The 18,663-nt window shown below is 47.7% G+C and overlaps 1 protein-coding gene and 1 long non-coding RNA gene across 2 annotated transcripts in view; one reads left to right on the plus strand and one right to left on the minus strand.

The window, feature by feature from the left end:
- The first annotated feature begins 1,850 nt into the window (after positions 1 to 1,850).
- Positions 1,851 to 5,516, plus strand: LOC311200516. The gene is made up of 3 exons (XR_014617827.1): positions 1,851 to 3,604; positions 3,753 to 4,029; positions 5,041 to 5,516. It is a non-coding gene; the product is annotated as an uncharacterized lncRNA (long non-coding RNA).
- A 1,007-nt stretch (positions 5,517 to 6,523) lies between these two features.
- The window catches only part of SKI (SKI proto-oncogene), a 103,216-nt gene continuing 91,076 nt past the window's right edge, over positions 6,524 to 18,663 (minus strand). The window contains exons 4-9 of the mRNA XM_084274458.1: positions 15,951 to 16,076; positions 15,344 to 15,459; positions 13,742 to 14,016; positions 13,140 to 13,441; positions 10,393 to 10,623; positions 6,524 to 7,011 (exon numbers count right to left, since the gene is read on the minus strand). Coding sequence (XP_084130584.1) covers positions 6,823 to 7,011; positions 10,393 to 10,623; positions 13,140 to 13,441; positions 13,742 to 14,016; positions 15,344 to 15,459; positions 15,951 to 16,076 — 1,239 coding nt within the window. The 3' untranslated portion in view covers positions 6,524 to 6,822. The remainder of the gene's footprint in view (positions 7,012 to 10,392; positions 10,624 to 13,139; positions 13,442 to 13,741; positions 14,017 to 15,343; positions 15,460 to 15,950; positions 16,077 to 18,663) is intronic.

The following is an 18,663-nucleotide window of genomic DNA, read 5'->3' on the forward strand; positions in this document are numbered from 1 at the left end:
GCTGGAGCTGGAAAGGATGGAGAGAGGGTCTGACATCTCTGTGGTTCTAGGCTGAGCTGTGATCCTGAGCGCTTCCCTGTGCTTTGGGTGTGTCCCTGTTGGAGTCACTCATAAGGTACAGTAACTGAACACTGTCGCAGGCTGTTCTAGCAAAACCCAGAACAAGAGGGACACTGCTCTGAGGGCTCTGTACAGAATGCAGTGTGTGCTGATGCTTATCCAAGGTCACTCAACAGGCGGCTTGAGGCTCTCAGCCTGTAGCTCCAGCATCGTTTGTGAGCAAAGGCCCTGTAGCTTCATGCACACAGATGAGAGCAAGAGTGGTTGGTTCACTACAGAGTCACAAAAACCAAAAGCTTTTGTGTCTGCTCCTTCTGTCAGCAAGGGGGGTGGGGGAGAAGGAAAAGCCCGGAGAGGAGTGCTGTTGAAGGGTGCAGGGGGAACACAGCTGGGGCTTTGCGTCAGGTGACGGGAACCTTGTACAACTTCCACCTTCCCTAGAGGAAGAGGCAGCAGCCCAGCTTGGTTTTGCCCACGCATAATATCCAGGTGCTAGAAACAGGAGGAAAAGGCAGCCCCTTAGAAATCAAGGCTGCAGTGAGTCAGAAATATGAAGGATTTTTGGGTGGTTTTTTTCTTAAGCTGTTCGATCATTCTCTGGCTTTTCCACTGTTTTACAAGGGCATGTTAAGAAATGTACCAGAGCTGTGGAAATTCTGCAGCCGTTTCTCAGAAAACCATGAGAGAAGTACTCTAACATATGTTTCCATCTTCTGCTTTTTGTATCTTTCCCCTCTCATATTTCTCTTTGACCTGGTACACACTTTTCTATGTAAATGCCTACAAGTGTCACTGGTCAGAAGAAACTTCAGGTTGCTGTTAGCATTTCACCACGAAGGGGTACATGTCTCTTCCAACAAAATGCCTTTCTCCTTACAGTGTTGGCACGTGCAGACCTGGGAATGGCCCTTTAACTGGTGCCTCAGCGTGACTTACCAGGAGCCAGCCTGGGAATGATGTGCAGAAGGTGCTGGGTTCACGTTCAGCCACGCACTTAAGGTGAGAAGGCAGACTTTTAGGGGTGGGAGATGCAGGTTGCTGTGCCAGGGAAGCTAAAACATGGGAGGCGAGCTGAGCTTCCCTCCAAGAGAAAGTAATGCTGCTTCCACCTCCTGACAAAAGGGCGTTGGATGCTGGTGGAGGGGTGTGAGGATAGGGAGATATTGGTACGTGGCACGAGCTGCAAGCTGAGATTGGTTGGACGCCGTATAGAATAGGGCTGGGATACACATGCAGTAACTACGCATCGGGAGCATTGGCACGTAACCACCTTCCCTGGTGTCAGATGGCTGTGGTGGCACGTGTTAGGTGGAGACATCTGCCCTTCAAGTGTGTCGCTGTGTGTCTGTGTGTGCATCTGTGTGTGTGTGCCCCCACAGCAGCAGCCCTTCCACTCATCTGAGGCCAGCAGCCCACAGTGGGCTGAGCAGTGCCCTGTCCCAAACCTTTTTGGGAGGGGCTTGGACCATGTCCCTGATGCCTCACGTCTGTCTGTGTCCCAGCCTGAAGACCGCAGTGGGCACTGGGTTTCCCTCCAGCACTGCAGCAGGGCCGGGGTGCTGTCACCTCTCCTGGCTTCAGCTATGTGTCACAGGGGATTCAATGGCGGGCAACAGGCAGCGTCAGGCAGGTCTGTGTGTGTGGAGGTGTGTGTGCAGCAGAGTGCAAGTCCGTGGGGGCTTCACTCACTTTCTGGAGGTCCTGGCTTGGCCAACAGCAGTACCGAGCGCCCCTCAGGCTGCAGCCACCAGCACAGGGACCTCAAGAACCATCCCACAGCTGTTGTGGTTTTCTGGACAAACAATTTTATTTTAGGTAATGCGTCTATACACTGTACATTCAGTCACTGTGGTATATAAGCATAGCTATTTTCATACATAATCTCATAAAGTCCTTTATTTTACAATATTATCTGCTTCGAGGGGAGGGGATGTGGAAAAGGGGGTGGAAAAGGACTATCAAGGTACACAGCGAAATAGATAAATATGCCAAGCTTTTTTCTTATTTTTTTTAAATCAGGCATTTATAAACAAGAAAGCATACATTACTTACATAAAAATAGTTCTAGAATAGTAGAGTAAGTCATAATATTGTCATTAGCAGCAGCATAGGAGAGACCAGGATAACAAAAATGTGCTGAAATGCTATTGGCTATTATAAATGTAAAGATTTATTTTTCTTCAATTGAAAAAATGTCATTTCTGTGAGTTCTTTTGATTAAAAAAAAATAAAAAAACAACCACCAAACCAACAAAAAAACTTCGCTCTAAAACACATGGACTGATGCAAGGGCAGAATGGAAAGAAAATCAACCTTTCGGTAATAAAATACTTTACAGTGAAAATAAGGACAAATAAAATGCAAATGATGGAGAAAGGTTTAACCTACATTTAAAACTTGCAAAAAGATTTTGTTTTGTTTTTCCTAACAGACAGCAAAGGTTCCTCTTCGTTAAAAACACAACTCATAAAACAAGACGACTACCAGGTAAGAAAGTTTTGAAAAAGTAAACACCATATACACTTATAATACAACAGTGTAAAATGAAAACAAGTATTTACATGTTGAATTTACTTGTAACTTTTTTTTTTTTACATTGGCTAGTTCTGTTTGAAAAGCAGAATATTATGTATACTAGTTAGCTGCTCCATAGATATGAATGTTATTGCTGTTGGTTTTTTTCCCTTCGTTAAGTCTTCTTTCAGTAATAGAAACAATGAGTAATTAAACTGAATATACAAGTATTAAGTAATATATTTTTAAGTATAGGGAGAGTCAACAGCCTGTATGAAACACCTCTTCTCCCTTTTAACTTCTTAAAGGAAACTAAAGAGCAGATGAAACGAGAAGATGTGACTCTAATTCCTACACTCACGCTGGAGTGCCAATGGAATGCAGCAGGGACTCAACAGGAAGTGGAAAGGAAAGTGATGCCATCTGAACGGTAACGATTGTTTTCCTGAAGTGGTGCAGGCACAGAAATTACACACAGAACTCCCTCACCTCAAGCACCTCACACAATGGTTCGCTCTGGCTTCCCACTGGTTCGACAGCCCTTCTCTAGGATTAGTGTCGCTGTGGCTGCCTTCTGGCAACTGGAAGATGAATGACACACCCCAGATCTCTGAGTTAGAAGTCAATGACATGTTCTGCAGCAATGCTAAGGGTTTCATTGTATCTAGGAAAGCAAAATATATCTAGGAAAGGCAGAATTGGTTAAGGTAAGAAAGACTCCTGCCCTGTACACCTCTCCTGCTGATTAACTGCTGGCGTAGCACGGGTGTTCGCAGTCATCTTGCACCTTCTTTAATGACCTTAACTCCTAGAAAGGTTTTATAGTGGGATGGTTTTGCTCCCAAGGATCAAACCCTATTGAGTTCCCCAGTTCCATCTGAGACAGATTAAATTTTAACATCATTTTCTTTCCAGGGGCCAGTGTGGCGCTGCCAGGACACGAGTCTTCCCCTCAAACCTCCTCAAGTTTTATGTCAGATGTTACGCTTCATGGCTCAGTGGCACCATGGGGCAAAGGAAGAAGTCACAGGTTTGTAAGAACAGCTGGAACTTCACTTTGGAGACCTCTTTCCTGTAAACCTCACACCATTTACCTGTGGAGCACAGGTGATGCTGCTTGTTTGACAAGACTGTTTACTACTGATAAGACTAGATCCTGTTTGACTTTTTTTCCATAGAATCCCAGACTTGTTTGGGCTGGAAGGGACCTTAAAGATCCTCGAGCTCCAACCCCCTGCCATAGGCAGGGACACCCTCACTCAACCAGGCTGCTCAAGGTCTGATTCAACCTGGTCTTGAACCCTGCTCGGGAGGGGGCAGCCATGGCCTCCTTTGAAAAATGCAGATTTCATTACACTTGGAGGTTAAAAGCAGGATCTGCCCAGAAGAAACTGGGCCGGTGATCTGGAATGCTGCCCTAGGCACACGAGGGAGGAACTGTAGCAGGTGCTGCAGGTAAGCTGGGTGCTTCTCCTGTGACAAACCAGGGCGGGATGGACACGTTGCCATTTTTTGTGGAGTCGTAAGGGGAGAGACACAAAGATCAGTGGGAAAAACTCCACAAACAAAGAAAAATTGAAAAATTAAGGCTTCAAAGCAGCTGACAGTGGGGTGGGACTACATTTGTTCTCTGTGTAATTTCTTGACATGGCAGGAAAGCAGAGCGTGTGAGACACTGAAATGCACAATGATCAGCTACAGCTAAAATTATTTAGTTTCCCTTGAAGAAATAAATGAATAATACAGATCTGGAAATCATAAGGCTGAGAACATTTTTATGCATACTGCATAACAAAATAAACCCTTTACATAAGACAGTAATAATGCCCATTAATGAATATACGTATGGCAGAGGTTTAATTCCATGCATATGATTTAATAATCACAGAAACAACATACAAAGAAGCAAAAAAAAAAAGCCAGAAAAAACAAAACCACATAAAAAACCTGCTTAAGCATAATCAAAATTCCTTTTGCATTGCACTTTAGAAGAGGAGATCTGCACCTAGACTCAGTCTCCAGCATCCCAAACGCACAAGGGCCTTTACACCCCTGTGTAAACAGACAGGTTTGTGTATAGACTCGGTGGAACTGTTTCCCCAACAGTTTGACAGTGTCCCAGGAATTCTACTCCTTTCGTATTGTACCTAAGACATATACATGAACGTCTTTCTTAATGCTCACAGTTATTACAATGGTTATAACGGTTTCAAGCAAACAGCTCTTGTTTAAAAAACCCCAAGACTCTAATGTAGGGTAGGTAAATACTGTAATTTTAGGATTGGAAGCCGCTTTCTGTCTACTGGGAAATAATTTTCAGCTAACACAGTTTGCATGAATGTCCAAAAGCAAATAAAGATTGCTGGAAATACGTTGGTTTGTTTAGAGTAACTCTGTGTATGAGGATGCATAGGGGGGGCTTTTTTTTCTCTTTTTTTTTTCTTTTTATTCTTTATGGTACAAAAGTGTCAGCGTTGCCTGGAGAAGATGCCACGAGGAACAATGAACTGGAAGGCACATCTGCAAGCCCCAGATCAAATTTTCACTTCCTGCTGATAAGCTCGAGTGTGTAAGAGGTGAGTGTTTACGGGTGAAATAACTTTCCTCTGGTTCAGTAAAGCACCGACTGTATTTGTTAAGCACTTCCAGGAGCACCTCTGCTGCTTCCCAACTTCTATCAGACGAAAACCGGGTCTGAACACCAACCAGGAGCCCGCTGCTCTGGTGCATTCATGGTGGGAACATTCTGGACCTGCTGGCTCCTCGTTCTGCCTACAGGTTCATGGCGATACGGTGCCCAACTGGGCGGAGGATTCTCGCAGCTGCTGGGCAGGGGAGGGTCTAGAACGCTCCAAGTGTAAACTTCAGAGACATGGAATAAAATGCAGAGTAAAAGTTCTGACAAAGTGCAGTTTTTTTAAAAAAATTAAACTAAAACTGACCAGCACGCTGAGGTGCCAGCACAGGCTGCATCTCCATTCCCGGGCTGCGGCTTGGATCCCAAAATTAAAGTAATTTTTTTTCTTTTTAAACAAAATTGTTTTAAAAAAAAACATAAACCCCAGCTGATGTAGGCTTATTCACAGCAGCAAAAACATTGTTTCCTTTTGTGTAGTATCTGGTAATGTTGCACTCTCCTTGGGCACAGAAATCCTGACTGACAGTTCACAATAAAAGCAGGTAAATACTGAGTGTAGGGTAGGATGGTGCAACGAAGGGGAGATTTCCAGAGAACTGAAAGCTGAAGATTTCAGAATGACTTCAAACCGCGTGCGTCTTCTGCTCTACCTCTCAACCGACTGGACAGGTGATCACCTGGCTCCTCCCTGTGTTTCCTCTTTCCTCTTCCCAAAGCTGAAGTGCTCTTGGACGAAGCGAGTCTTTGAACACATCGATTAATGACGATGTCTTCAGAAAGGATGGGGTGGATCGTGAACACTGAAGTCTGTAAGGCTGGGGTCATAACTAAAGCACACCTCTTCCCCTCCCCTTCCCCCCCACCCCCCTCACCCCTTCCCAATCCCACGTCTCCCTCTCTGCGTGTGTTCAGGACAGGAAATGAAGAGAATTCTTCCTAAGGAAAAAATCAACTCTGAAATTCTCGTACAACCACGTGACGGGATTAAAACTGCGATGGCTTCCTGGATGGCTGGAGAACTGCTAATGAAATGGCATCATTGCCAGAGGGCTTCTACCTTCAGAATCCCAAAGCCTAGAACAAGTCATTAAAAATTGTGCATCGAAGGTTGATTTTTTTTTGTTTTGCTTTTAAAGGTTCATTATAAAAATCTTGTTAATTTTTTAATACCAAGTCTGTGTACTGAATTATTTTAAATAGCTTATAAGAAAAGTTTGTTTTTAAATCCCAAAATGTTCCAACAGGCAGAAGGGCAACATAAAAACACTGCCATGCGTGCCTTTTGCTCTGATTTTAGTTGGACGATGCTGCTTCCTTGGAGTTTGCCGGTAGAAAATTTGCTGTGGACTTAAAGTATTTCATTTATAAACACTTTGTGTTTTAGAGGCACAGTAAGATGTTGTGCTATATGGATCGGAAAAAAAAAGAGGCGTAATTCAGTGCTTCTGTTATAGGGTAACATTTGCCTTCCATCTAGTAAGAATCCATAGTCATAGATCTGTGTGCCAAGACACAACTACTCACACATGCACTTACACACGTACCCCACACATCCTCCCTTACTGTGCATCTATTCGTTCTGTAGGTGTAGTAATTGATGTGGTGGTCGCTTAGTTCTCAATGTTGCTCGTCGTGTTGTCACTGCTGGGCTGACTGCTTGATTTAGGCCACAGTTGCTCCTGAAGCTCCTTGACTACTTTCTCCAAGTGTTCTCGAGCCTCCCGTTCATGGATCAGGTCAGCTCGGAGCTGTTCCCTGTCGGCCTCTGCGTGCTGAAGCTTTACCTGTAGGTCCTCAATCTAGAGAGAAGCATATAAAGAAACACAATAAACTCTTCTTGTACTTCAGGTCTGGTGCGGTTTTGTAGCCTTTAACCCAGCCTGGCACCTTAACACCAGAGCAACAGACCCACAACTTCCAGACAGCAAATTATCCCAAGGGAAGCAGGAAGGGGGGGGGGGGGAAGGAATTCCCTGGTCCCTTTTGCCACACACCACTGTACAGTTACGCAAATGCTGCATGAACCCTTTAGCTTTGGAATTCTAAAATACTGCCCGTGGCTTCAGTTCCAGCCAGGAGGGTGAACACCAGCACAGTTCACTGTTTACTCTTCCCATTGCTACTCCTTCTGTAGGCAGAAAGCAATTCAGCAAAGTAAACTACACACAGAGTTTGCACAGGTAAAGTAATTGACTTTCTGATCTTTTACAACAGTTATTAACCAGAGTGACCAGGAACACAATCCTCAGCTGCACAGGGACAAGGGCCAAGTCACAGCTCAAGATTATGTCCAACACCAGCAACTGCAGCGTCCTCTCAGGCACAGCCACCCTCACATCGCTTCTGCTAAGAGTCAGGAACTGTGCAGAGACGCGGTGGCTGTGGTGGTGAGGCCCAGGGGTGGCCTCAACAGGGTGGTGACTGTGAGGGGAGAAAGCTGGGCCAGGGAGGGCCGAGCGAGCAGAAACTCTCCAAGCGCCCGCGAGAACGAGCCCTGTTTAACTCGTGACTACGAAGCTGGACTTTGGCAGGTGGGACCGGGACTGAGCAGGGCCTCTCGCAGCAACCCTGCACAGAAATCATGTCCCAAGTGGCCTCAGAAGGGAGCTGAGCCCCTTTTGCCAGCTCAGAGCGAGACACACAGGTGCCCTCGGACTCCCCACAGGCCTCCTAACCAAGGCAAAGAAAAGCCCTGGTATCTGAGGGTGTAACTATTAGAAAAGCTGCACAGGTTTGAAATACACCATTTTAGGCCCCAAACAGATAAGATTAGCAGCTATCATGCCTGCATTTAACAAAGGAAAACTTATACTGTAGGCTAAAAACGAAGGCTCCCACCCCTTCCCCCCATGTTTGGATCTCAGTATCAAGGTAAGAAAATAGCAAGGCCTAAACCACACTGATATTCCACGGGCGTGACGCAGTCAACACGCTTACATGGGGATGTTCCCCTCCTGCAGCTGTCGGCTGGGTGCCTCTCATGCCTGCCTGATGCTGCTTCCCTCAGACTCAGCCTGTCTAGAGAATTGTGGTTTCCTCAAAAATAATAAGAAGTGACAAACACAACAGAAGTGGCAAACTTCCTGTGTGCACTCCAAATGAAAGATAAAAGGACCTAAAGAACTGTATTTTGAAATTTCTTACATAACTGAGCTCACAGGGTCGGCTTTTAAAATCGGCCTTGGCTGTCACTGAGGGCATCGGTCTTGCCGGTGTCCTCAAGTCCCTGCCCCGCGCCCTGGGCTCCAGCAGCCAGCCTGACGCTGCGGGTGACGCTGCAGCTGTGCCCTCGGTGCCTTTCTTAGGAAGGACAACCCTGCAGAAGCTTCCGCTGGGTGAATGCTTTATTTTTTTGAGGTGATTTTAGCCTCTGGCATTGGGGAACCCCGACTGTTCCCTCCCAGCGAGGGGCTGCCTGGCAGCAGGGGTGAAAAGCCACATCACCAGAAACATTCCTGCCTTTCTCAAAGCCGGGAGGGACCCGGCGACGCTCAGGCTGCTCAGGGCATTTACTGTTATCTGCACTTGTTGCCTTTCTGCTCAAGTGGAAGTCAACTGCCGGTTACGCCCAGCGCAGCAGCCCTCAATCTGGTTATGTTTAGTCTGGACACCTCTTATCAGTGAGACATCCTGTGATGCTAGAGAGGAAGCCCACATCATTTCCTGCTTCTGGTCTCCTGGTTAGACGTGTCTCAGAGTGGTAGGAGCGGACCACTCCCCTTCCCGTTATTGAGAGCCTGAGGTCAGAAGAATTTCTGATTGCTGTTGTTTTTTTCTTTTCCTTCTCTCCCCTCCCTTAAAGTGGCCACACCAACACTCACAGCTTGTGTGTTAGGCCTAACAAGGTGTTGCAAACACCACGTGTGTTGAACTACATGTGTATTTAACAATACACGTGGCAGAAAAGCTGCCACAGGAAACATGCTCTAGAAGAGTTCCCTGTATCAGGATTGAGTCAGGGATGTTACAACACACAAATTAACCCTGCAAATGCATGACACCTTTCTGGCATTTCAATGTGAGGGGTGTAGCCCTTTGGTAGGAGATTAAATTTAGTCTGTCTGCCCCCACTTCTCAGAGTCCTTCCATTGCCAATGCCTGCTGGCCAGCACCTCTCATTTGTGCATTTCTCAGCCAGGCTTCTGGCTCAGGAACCCAAGATGGGGACAGTGGTTGGGCAGAGGGATGCTCAGGTGGGAGCGGGTCAGAGCGAGCACACAGGGCAGCAGCTACAGCTCTCTTAGGGAGAGGGGGGTCTGGGAGCTGCTCCATGGGGTGGGGGGTGAACAATGGCTGCAGGACAAGGCCTTTTTATAGGAAATGTATTACTGGGTGACTGGGATTGCTTTATTGGAGGATGGGGAAGGCAGGGCAGGCAATGAATTCCACTTCAGGGCTGCTTCTCATGGAAATCCATGAGGCTGCCCTTCAGTCTGCTATGCTGGGTTGTTTCAGGGGCCTCAAGCAGTGGATGGCCTTGCATTCCACATACCCTGCACCACCAAGACAACAAGGCGACTTAAGGATGTGCAGCTCTTGGCTTTGGATGGTTTAAACAAACTTCAAAACCTTCCATTACATGAGAATCTGATGTGGAGAGGGCGGGGAGGGGTTTTTAGTTCGAAAGCTTAAAGCACACATGCTGCTTGTGACAACATGTTCCTGCATTCCTAGAACTTTCCCTGTGATCAAACTGGAAGGCTTTTCTTAGACCTGACAGTTTGCTCTTGTGCCTCACAGCTGTAAACATCCCTCCTTCCCAGCACTGCTGTTTGCTTATGGATGGGCTGTGGCTTCTTCTCAGTTTAAATAGTTCCTATAGGTCCAGGCTGATCTGCAAGGAAAAGCACCAGGGGACAAAGGGGCTCTGCCTAGAGTTTAAGGTACTGAACTAGATCCTTATGCACTGGCAGTGCCAGCAGAGCGGTAGTGGAACTGAAATCAAGCCTGGTGATTGTCCTATGTCCCTGTAAATGGTGATTTCCAACTGACAAATGTGGTCAGAGCACAGGCAAGCTGGGAACACCTGGAAACTGGCACGATGGGGGCACAGGCATTTGACAGACAGGAGCTGGGCTTGGATCAAGGCCGCTGGCATTGGCGGACAGAGAGACACCAGAACTAACCCTGAACACTGCACAACTAGTGAGCTGTTACAGGTTTCAGCGCGCGGGTCTTACCTGGGCTGAGTACTTGGCCCGAAGCCTGCCTGCTTCACAGCCCTTGTCGCACACCCGGATCTGCCTGGCTTGTTCCAGTTCCCTCTTCAGTCGTATCCGAGACTCGTTGGCTTCCTTCATCTTCTTCTCATTCTCAGCTCTCAGACGTTCAATCTCTTTCCGTAAGTTGCGCTTGGCCTCTGTTGCTTCTCTCAGTTTCTCCTTCTTGGCCACTCGTAGGAACTCCAGCTCCTACAACAGGAAAGCAGGTAAGGGGTGAGGACTGGGGGCAGAGCCAGCAGAGAACAGAGCTGCACAGGAAGCGATCCAAGCTGCACTCCCACCTTCTGCGGGGCACGGCCATGAGGCCTCACGTCTAAACCCTGTTCTGAACTTTGTACAAGCTTTTCTCCTTTAAGGCAACGTGAGATCCTACACTCAAGATACCCTGAATTCTTGGATAATAAAAAGCTATATGCTACAGCCACATTTTGCTTTGTCAAGCAAAATAGCTGTGACCATCTGGGCCTGAATAAAGATGAACTGCAGTTGGAGAGAGCTACTCGCAATGTGCTCTGCGCTAGCTCAAAGTTTCAAACAAACCAACTGTAATGCCTGCACTTTAATTGAAGCTGCTGAAGATACACTACACTGTGACAAATGCTGTTTCTCAATGCCCTTTGTGTACAGCAAAGCTGAACAGAAAGTTTCCTACTTGCTGAAGAAATCAGGAAGCAGCTCCATTTTACGAAGCCCCCAAAATCACACTTTAAAGTATGAGAATAAAACAAACCCCGTCTCTTCCTTCTAACTCGAGGCCACCTGGGTTTGCTGCAGGTAAGAGGTGCAGCCCCAAGGCTCTGGGTGGCCAGGCCATGGCTGCTCTGTCACAGCACCTGGAGATTTCCTGGCTAAAAGCCTGTGGCGCTCTGGAAACCACCCCTCTCACTGACCAGGTTCCTGCTACCTGGAAATCTCAAGCCCCAGGGAGCTGTTAACTGAAGTGGTAACGATAGAGACCCAAAAGGTACAGGGAGACAAACTCAGAGGTCCCTGAACAGCTGTTGTGAAAAGACATGGTCACTGTGAGCACGGAAACATGGCTCACTGAACGCCCGTCTCCTCAACAGTTAAATTAGAAACTAAAGCTCAATTTCGGCCCCAGAAGCAGCATTTCCTCTCGGTCAGACACAGCCCCTCACAGCAGCCTGTCTCTGCTCAGTAACACTGCAGTCGGGTCATGGGAAATTCTCTCTTCTGACAATCTCACTTCCCAGCCAGGCCACTGTCAGCTCAGGCTCTGGAAGGGCACACACACACACACACACACACACGCTGCACAGAACTGGAAACCCAGAGCTGCCCCAGTGGAAAACGATGGCCAGATACCATATTCCCTCTGACATGCTGCTTGATTTAATGCCTCAGCACTCAACCCTGCTCCATCGACTACTGCATGTCACTCCTGCTTTAGTCCAGGCTGTGCATTTCACTGTTTAAAAATCAGCTGTAAATATACAGTGCATAAACATTTACTTTTAAATGCATAAAATAAAATGTTACTGGAACACAGGGGAGGACACAGGGGAGGAGGGATTCGCTCAAGGTGACAATGAACGAGCAGTTCAGCTGGATACAACAGGTCTCGGGCTCCCTTCTCCAGGCCCTGGATCCGAGCTGCCCCAGAACCAGCTCTGCAGCCAGGCACTGGCTGCTCTGCTGCAGGACTTGCAGAAGGCTGAGCTGCCAAATGCTGGTTACAATTCTATGTGATCATATCAACGCACTTAGCACCATCTCTCTGCACCTCCTCCCACCAGCTCGAATCTGCAACCAGGGCTCTGAGGACTGGGGGCTTTTGGTGGGTTCTTAGATCACAGCAGTCCTATTGCTGCGACACCAACCACATCAGTGAGTCCCTGTTCTTTGTTTTGTTCCCACAGAAGCAAAGTGCATTGTGCCCATCCACCCGCCTCTCATCACCAGTGCAAGGACTAGTTTTCCATCTTGCCTGCGAGACAGAACTGGGCCCTTATTTCACAGCTGGCACCCCAAACATGTCAGGACACTTGTAGCTCGTTTACAGCTCTGCACACACTATTCAAAGAGGACATGCAAATCTGGCTCTATCTTCCCATTCTATGGATGACTTTTGCCCCAGCTCAAATAAACCCAAAGTTCACCCACCGTCTGTCCAGCCGCTTTGCTAAGGGCCAGAACATCCCCACAGCCCTCTTTGTCTGACCACTCTTTGAGTGATACCACCCAAGTACCAAGGCTTCCCAGATATCTGGAGCAAGAAACGTTTGGTGGAGCACAGCTCATAGAGAGCTCAGCTCTTCACCAGAGCTTCAGAAAGTCCCTGAGTCCCCAGAATACCCCCCCTTAGCTGTGTGATGGCAGGAGCTTTGCAAATCTTTCAAACCTACAGCTAAAGCCTCCCCAAGGACAGAAATGCTTTGAGTTCAGCGAAATGAAAACAAAATAAACTCTGCTGGACTAGAAGATTTTGTCAGTAATGAGAAGATGTTGATTTTGGTAACCATGGATTCACACCCCAAGGCAGCAACAGGTGGCCAGCTTAAAAAAGTAGGAATGGGCCCCGTGTACTGCGGTTTCCCAGCTGAATTTACAAACAGTACCCCAGCAGAGGCTGTTGCTATTTGGGAAAAACAAGACAATTCCTCTCTACATGAGACCACCTAATGGTTTCTACCTGGAGAAGTACCTACAGACGGCAGGAAGAGAAAGCTTTTCTCCAGCATTACCTGGTGTAGACTGCGTTTGGCTTGCAAGGCAGCGTTTAGCTTCTCTTCCTGCTTCACTCTCATTTTAACAACTTCATGGAGGAATTTTTCTTTGGCTTCTTTTGTATCTAGGCCACTGTCCAGGGCCTGCCTTAGGTGCTCCAGCTCAGCTTCCAAGCCACTGCTGTGAGAGTCAGAATGTGTCGCAACCTCGTATGAACTGCTGACTGTGACTGGGGCTTGCATCCCAGGTGAGCTCACGTCCTTCGCAGAGCTGGATGAAGTGAATGATGGGGAGGAGAGCGAGGATAAGGAGGAGGTGACTGGAAAAGAGAAACAGCCACAATTAATTGAAAAAAGTATAAAATGAGTATCACTCAAGAGTATGCTGAGGCCTTTTGTACAGAGGAGATACTCAACGTTGAATTAAAAAAGGAGGAAAGAAAATAATCCTTTTATACTCTGCTGCTTGGAATGGGATGAAAACACAAATCTCACTGACTGGTGGGACACCCAGCTGAGGTATTAGACTTCCAGAAACATATATAACCACCGCAGCAGCGGATGGCTGAGGAAACCCCAGCACAAAGCAAGCAATACAGGCAGATACAGCTGTCACTTACATTCTTCCCTGGTTTCTACTTCGATTTCTGCTTCTGATTCCTTATCCTCCTCGGTGGCAGGAGCAGTGGCTGCAGCAGTGGCCGCTGCCTCTGGGACAGCCGTGTGCTCTGCAGCGAGTTTTCTTTTCCGTGGCTGGGCAGCGCTGCTCAGGGGCTCGCTGCTCCGCGACACCACGGTGGCGCAGGGCGGGTTGCTGACAATTTTCTGTTGGGCTGGAGGCGCAAGTGCCACGTTGGGGGCCACAGCATTCTCAAAGCTCTTGTACGAGTAAAAACTGGTTTAGAGAGGGAGGCAAAAGGAGAAAGTGGTCATATTCCTGGCTTTAAAACGCTTCCCAGTCCATGAGTCACACTGAGGCTGCAAGACACTGCAACGACAGCGAAGTCCCATGGAGCCACACAGCTCTGCTCAGCGTTTCGCACTCATTTAAACACAGAGATGATTTACACAGCTAATCTCCATCCAATTCAGAAGGGATCATATTTGAAGTGCCACATATTCTAAGAGCACCAAAGAGACGAGATCTCCCAGAGTCTAAAAATTACCCTGATGTTTCATCATGATGTTCATACATTATTGTTTTACCTAACTGCACAGTTTGAATTCCATAAATGTCTGGTAAACTTGGAACTGGCTCTTCCTTAAGAAAGGCCACAGGAGTGTTAAAAGCATTTAATTTTTTGACACAGCACACATCTGAGTGCATGTATGCAAAGCCACAGCTAAAAACCCCAAACAAAGGGGTGCTTAAGGACAGCAGTAATATTGTAATGTCAAACGCCCAGAGAACTGCAGGCAGCATCGCAGTCTGCCTTTGCAACTTCCACTCAGAATCTACTACCTGATGCATCTTCAGTCACAAATCAAAATTGCTCCTGAACATGCTGATGGTGGTTTTTTTCCAAGATTTAAATTGGCCAAACTCCTCACAGGGATGCCAAGAGCGTACCCGCACACCAGTTTAACCCAGCTCTCCCTACCTAACTGGGAAGTCTGTTTAAAAGCAAGGACAGACTGGGAGGCTGATAGGTCTCAGAAACTGGGAAGTCTCCTGCAGGCTGTCCTGCCCAGTGTGATCCAGCACGACTCCCTGACTGCTGCCCTGCAAGAGGCAATGGGGCAGCCTGTGCTGTCCATTCAGCCCTTCGCCCTCCTGCAGCACTGTCAGTGTGGGATTTCACACGGGCTGTGCTGGCAACACGCTGACCGGCCAGCGTACGGAGCTGCTGCAGTTACCAAGTGCAGTTGCCTGGAAACAGCTGGCTGGTCCCTGACCACCTGCTCTACGAGAGCAGCTCAACCTTCCTTTAAACAGCGATGCCCCAGGACTTCAGATGACTGCACCCCGAAATGATGGGAAGTGCAGAGAGGCAGCCTTCATTTCAGACTCTTATGGCATGTTCCACCTAAGAAAACCCACGTTATGACCGCACAGAACACCAGGACCCTTTTTGTTTCCCTTCAGCTGCAAGTCTCTTCTCATCTGATACTAGTGGACTGACAGCCTGAATTACAAAGTCACCAGTTAGCAGGGCAAGGGAACAAATACAAAGCAACTTGCTGTCAAACAGCTCTCCACAGCCCTGTTCTCCCCTCCTTACCTGTCTCGGATCAATGCAGGAAGATGGGTTGAGAGCTCCTTCTCATTTGCCGATACAGCGGGGGACCAGGGCCGGAAAGCTGAGAGACGCTGACGGGGATGGACACAACCAATACTCTGGGAAGGAAGGCAAAGAGAAATAAGTAATTACAACCAACCTTTCAAACTCCAAGTCACAATGGAGTACACATTCAGTACACATTCTGCTCTCTCTACAACTACTCCCCACTGGCTAGGAGCTATGTCCTTAGTAACCTCCACCAGAAGAAGTGAACCAAGCTAATGTAAAACCTCACGTGCTTTTCTTTGCCCATAAGTTATGTAGCTTGCAAGGACCCCAAAAGGCTCACAAGTCTTTCAGGATTCTTGTACCTCAAAGGCACGAAGGAATTGCTTACTTCATTGTCACAACCAAGGTCTGAACGCTGGAAGATGGCAAGGGAACAGGGAGGACTGTATAGCTCAATGTTTACTAGGAAAAGGATAGAGATGTTATTACTTTAGAAAACGGGGCCAAGCTCTTTCTCTCATTTTCTCTTCTGGTTTCACAGAGGGATGCTACATGCTAATTTGATCACTCTTTTGATTACAACATATTCAGCAATCACCTTATTAGATGAACTGGATAAGGACCGTAACCAACTGGACTGTTTTTCCTTCTCAGTAGAAGCTGGAGATTGGGAAGCAGAGTCATCTATTTTGGGCTTTTTGGAAGCAGGAGGATCTGAAGAGACCTGAAACAAAGACAGGCAGCAGAATTACTCATTTTGCAATCAGCTTAGAAACAGGTTATAAGGCAAAAGCAGATCCTGCATTTAAAAGAGAGAAACACTGGGGATTTTTCTATGGTTTTAAACCTAAGGGAAAACAGAGGAGTGAAAACAAGGGACAGACACAAGCTCTGAGACAAGGCGGCTTCATTCCTTCGTTAGAAACACTCAGATAAAGTGTGGATGGTGCAGGAGTGATAGGCAGTGATACAAGTGAGACATTCACACCATGTTGCAGAGAACTATCTGCCTTTTAATATTTTTGTATGCAGAAAGGTAAGGTTTAATGTGGTTGCTGAACTGGAAAGATTATTTTAAACGAGAACAGAACAGACTTTGTTATTCTGTTTGCAGTGGTTGTTATGCCGATGACTTCACTACCCCACAGCTGCAGTGGATTCTGGGGGTGCTGCCAAGAGCTGCTTTGCCTTTTCCACAAGTGGCTCAGCTTGGCCCATAAATCATCCTCAAGCATAAGAAAGCCCTTTGGCAAGCAAAACCCCTTTCCTTCAACACTGTGAAGGAATAAAATTCCTATAGTCCCAGCGTGGCTTGCAAAAAAATTGGTAACTACTGGTTTAACTGGTGCAGTGGGGATACCAGCTTGAAGCCCTGCCAGTACAAACACGTCTATCAGCAGGGAGGGAGAAGGTTCTGGACCTTATGCTGCATTATGACTAGAAATAATAAAAGCAACACACCACCTCAGTTTCTATTCCTTTTCTTTCTTCCTTTCCCTTCATTCTGCAGTTCCCAACTCTCTCCCCTTCCCTATGCCCAGGCAGCTTGGTGCCAAGTGGGGTGGCAGACCCACGCTGCAGTCACCAGCCATCGCTCCTATTTGCGTTACATTTCTTCACCTTACACCTTCCTGTGATTTTTGTGGGCAAACAAGTATTTATACAGGTGTGTCTGTAAAACACCAGCACAGCAACGTTTGGAAAGGCTGCAAAACCAGGTCTGTTTGCCAATGAAAGAAAGGGTCTGATTTGGCAGTGTCCAGCCCCCTCTGAGGCATCCCAAGCTGTGAACTTAAGAGATTGCCTCTTCCAGTGATTATTCACTCCTGAAAATTGTCCCTGAAGTGACTGGACTGGAAGAGCATGGGAGGAACTGGAAGGGGTACTGTTAAGCTACACTTCTCCAGGCAGACCCAACTAGAGCAATGCTGTCACTTCTGCACACCTGAATTAGGAGGAACCCATGACCTCAGCCCACCAACAGCCTGGTGCTCTCAGGGGAGCAGGGCAGCAGTGTGGACCCACAGCCCAGCCAAGGGCTGAGTTGCTAGTGCCAGTTCCTCTGGCAGCACCCCCCCCCCTCACCGATTCCACAGCCCAGCACCCACCCTCGCATCAACCACGGCTGGAGGTTTTAGGAAGACATTCCCTGGCACTCTGGAGCCTGGGGCAGCTTTCCATATGTAGCAGATAAAGAAGAATGACACGGGTGTGTAGATGTGTAACCCCAAGTATAAAATTAGCCTGTGCCAGTGCCAAATGCCAGCGCCGGTGGATTTGCGGAGGATTCTTTGGGCACAGCTTTGGGCTTCCCTAGGGCTGACTCCTGCAGTGGGTAGGGCATGGTCCCTCCCACCTAACTCAGCTAAGAGGAGGCATTTCCAACTGCTTCGTGTAGAGAACGCAGGACAATGCGCTGGAAAAGATTTGTTTTTGCTTTCAGGAGATGCTGTCTGTGCAGAATTAGTGACAGCATTAGGAAGGTATTTGGCAAGTGACTACTGATCCCAACCCTATCCACTGGGGATGCTAAGCTGCGTGGGGAGGGGAACTTGGGGTGGAGGGTGGGGAGGAAGGGGGGCTTGGAATGAAAAAGGCAACAGGTGGCAAGACTCAGCATGGAAACCCGTTCCTCCCTCCGACCATCCGCGCTCTGCACAAGGCTCTGTTCAGGCAGGCGTGGAGACGGCCCCCGGGGCCGGTACCCTCTGCCCAACCAGACTGGGATCAGTACCACAGGGCACGTAAAAACAAGCAGCTTTGGGAAAAGGAGAGCAAGTGTCAGGTTTGAGAAAGATGCAAGGAGAGATATTTCAATGGAATGATCTCATTTGCATTTTTAAAGACATCACATCTCATCTCCAGTTTTCTCTGGTGTGTCCCCCCCATCTTTCCCCTTTAAACCAAGGCTGACACATTTCAGTAGACCTGGAAAGGATGCTTAAACTTTTGTTGCCAGGAGCCAGTATTGATCTGAAAACATAGGCAAAAGCAGTAAGCAAGGTGTGTGCATAGGGGAGAAATAGGTTTGCCTTCCCTACAAACGGAAATGGGGTAAAAGAAGGGGAGAGAAAAGCAGGTACAAAATGGGATGTGTAGACTCTTCCAAAAGTTCAGCTCCTCCTGCCACAGGACCCTGCAGCATTGCTAACAAACCAGTGCTGGTAAAGCACTTCAGCTGTCTCACAACAGGAGCACTGACTGCTCACAGCCCAAGTTCTGAGCTGCTCTGACCACCCCTGGCACTTCTCTCCCCCTCTGCCACCCTGCTCCCAGTACACACATGGTGCTGGCTGAGGCTGGACCTGCCT

This window comes from Gallinula chloropus (assembly GCF_964237585.1).
Source record: "Gallinula chloropus genome assembly, chromosome: 23".
NCBI lineage: Eukaryota > Metazoa > Chordata > Aves > Gruiformes > Rallidae > Gallinula > Gallinula chloropus.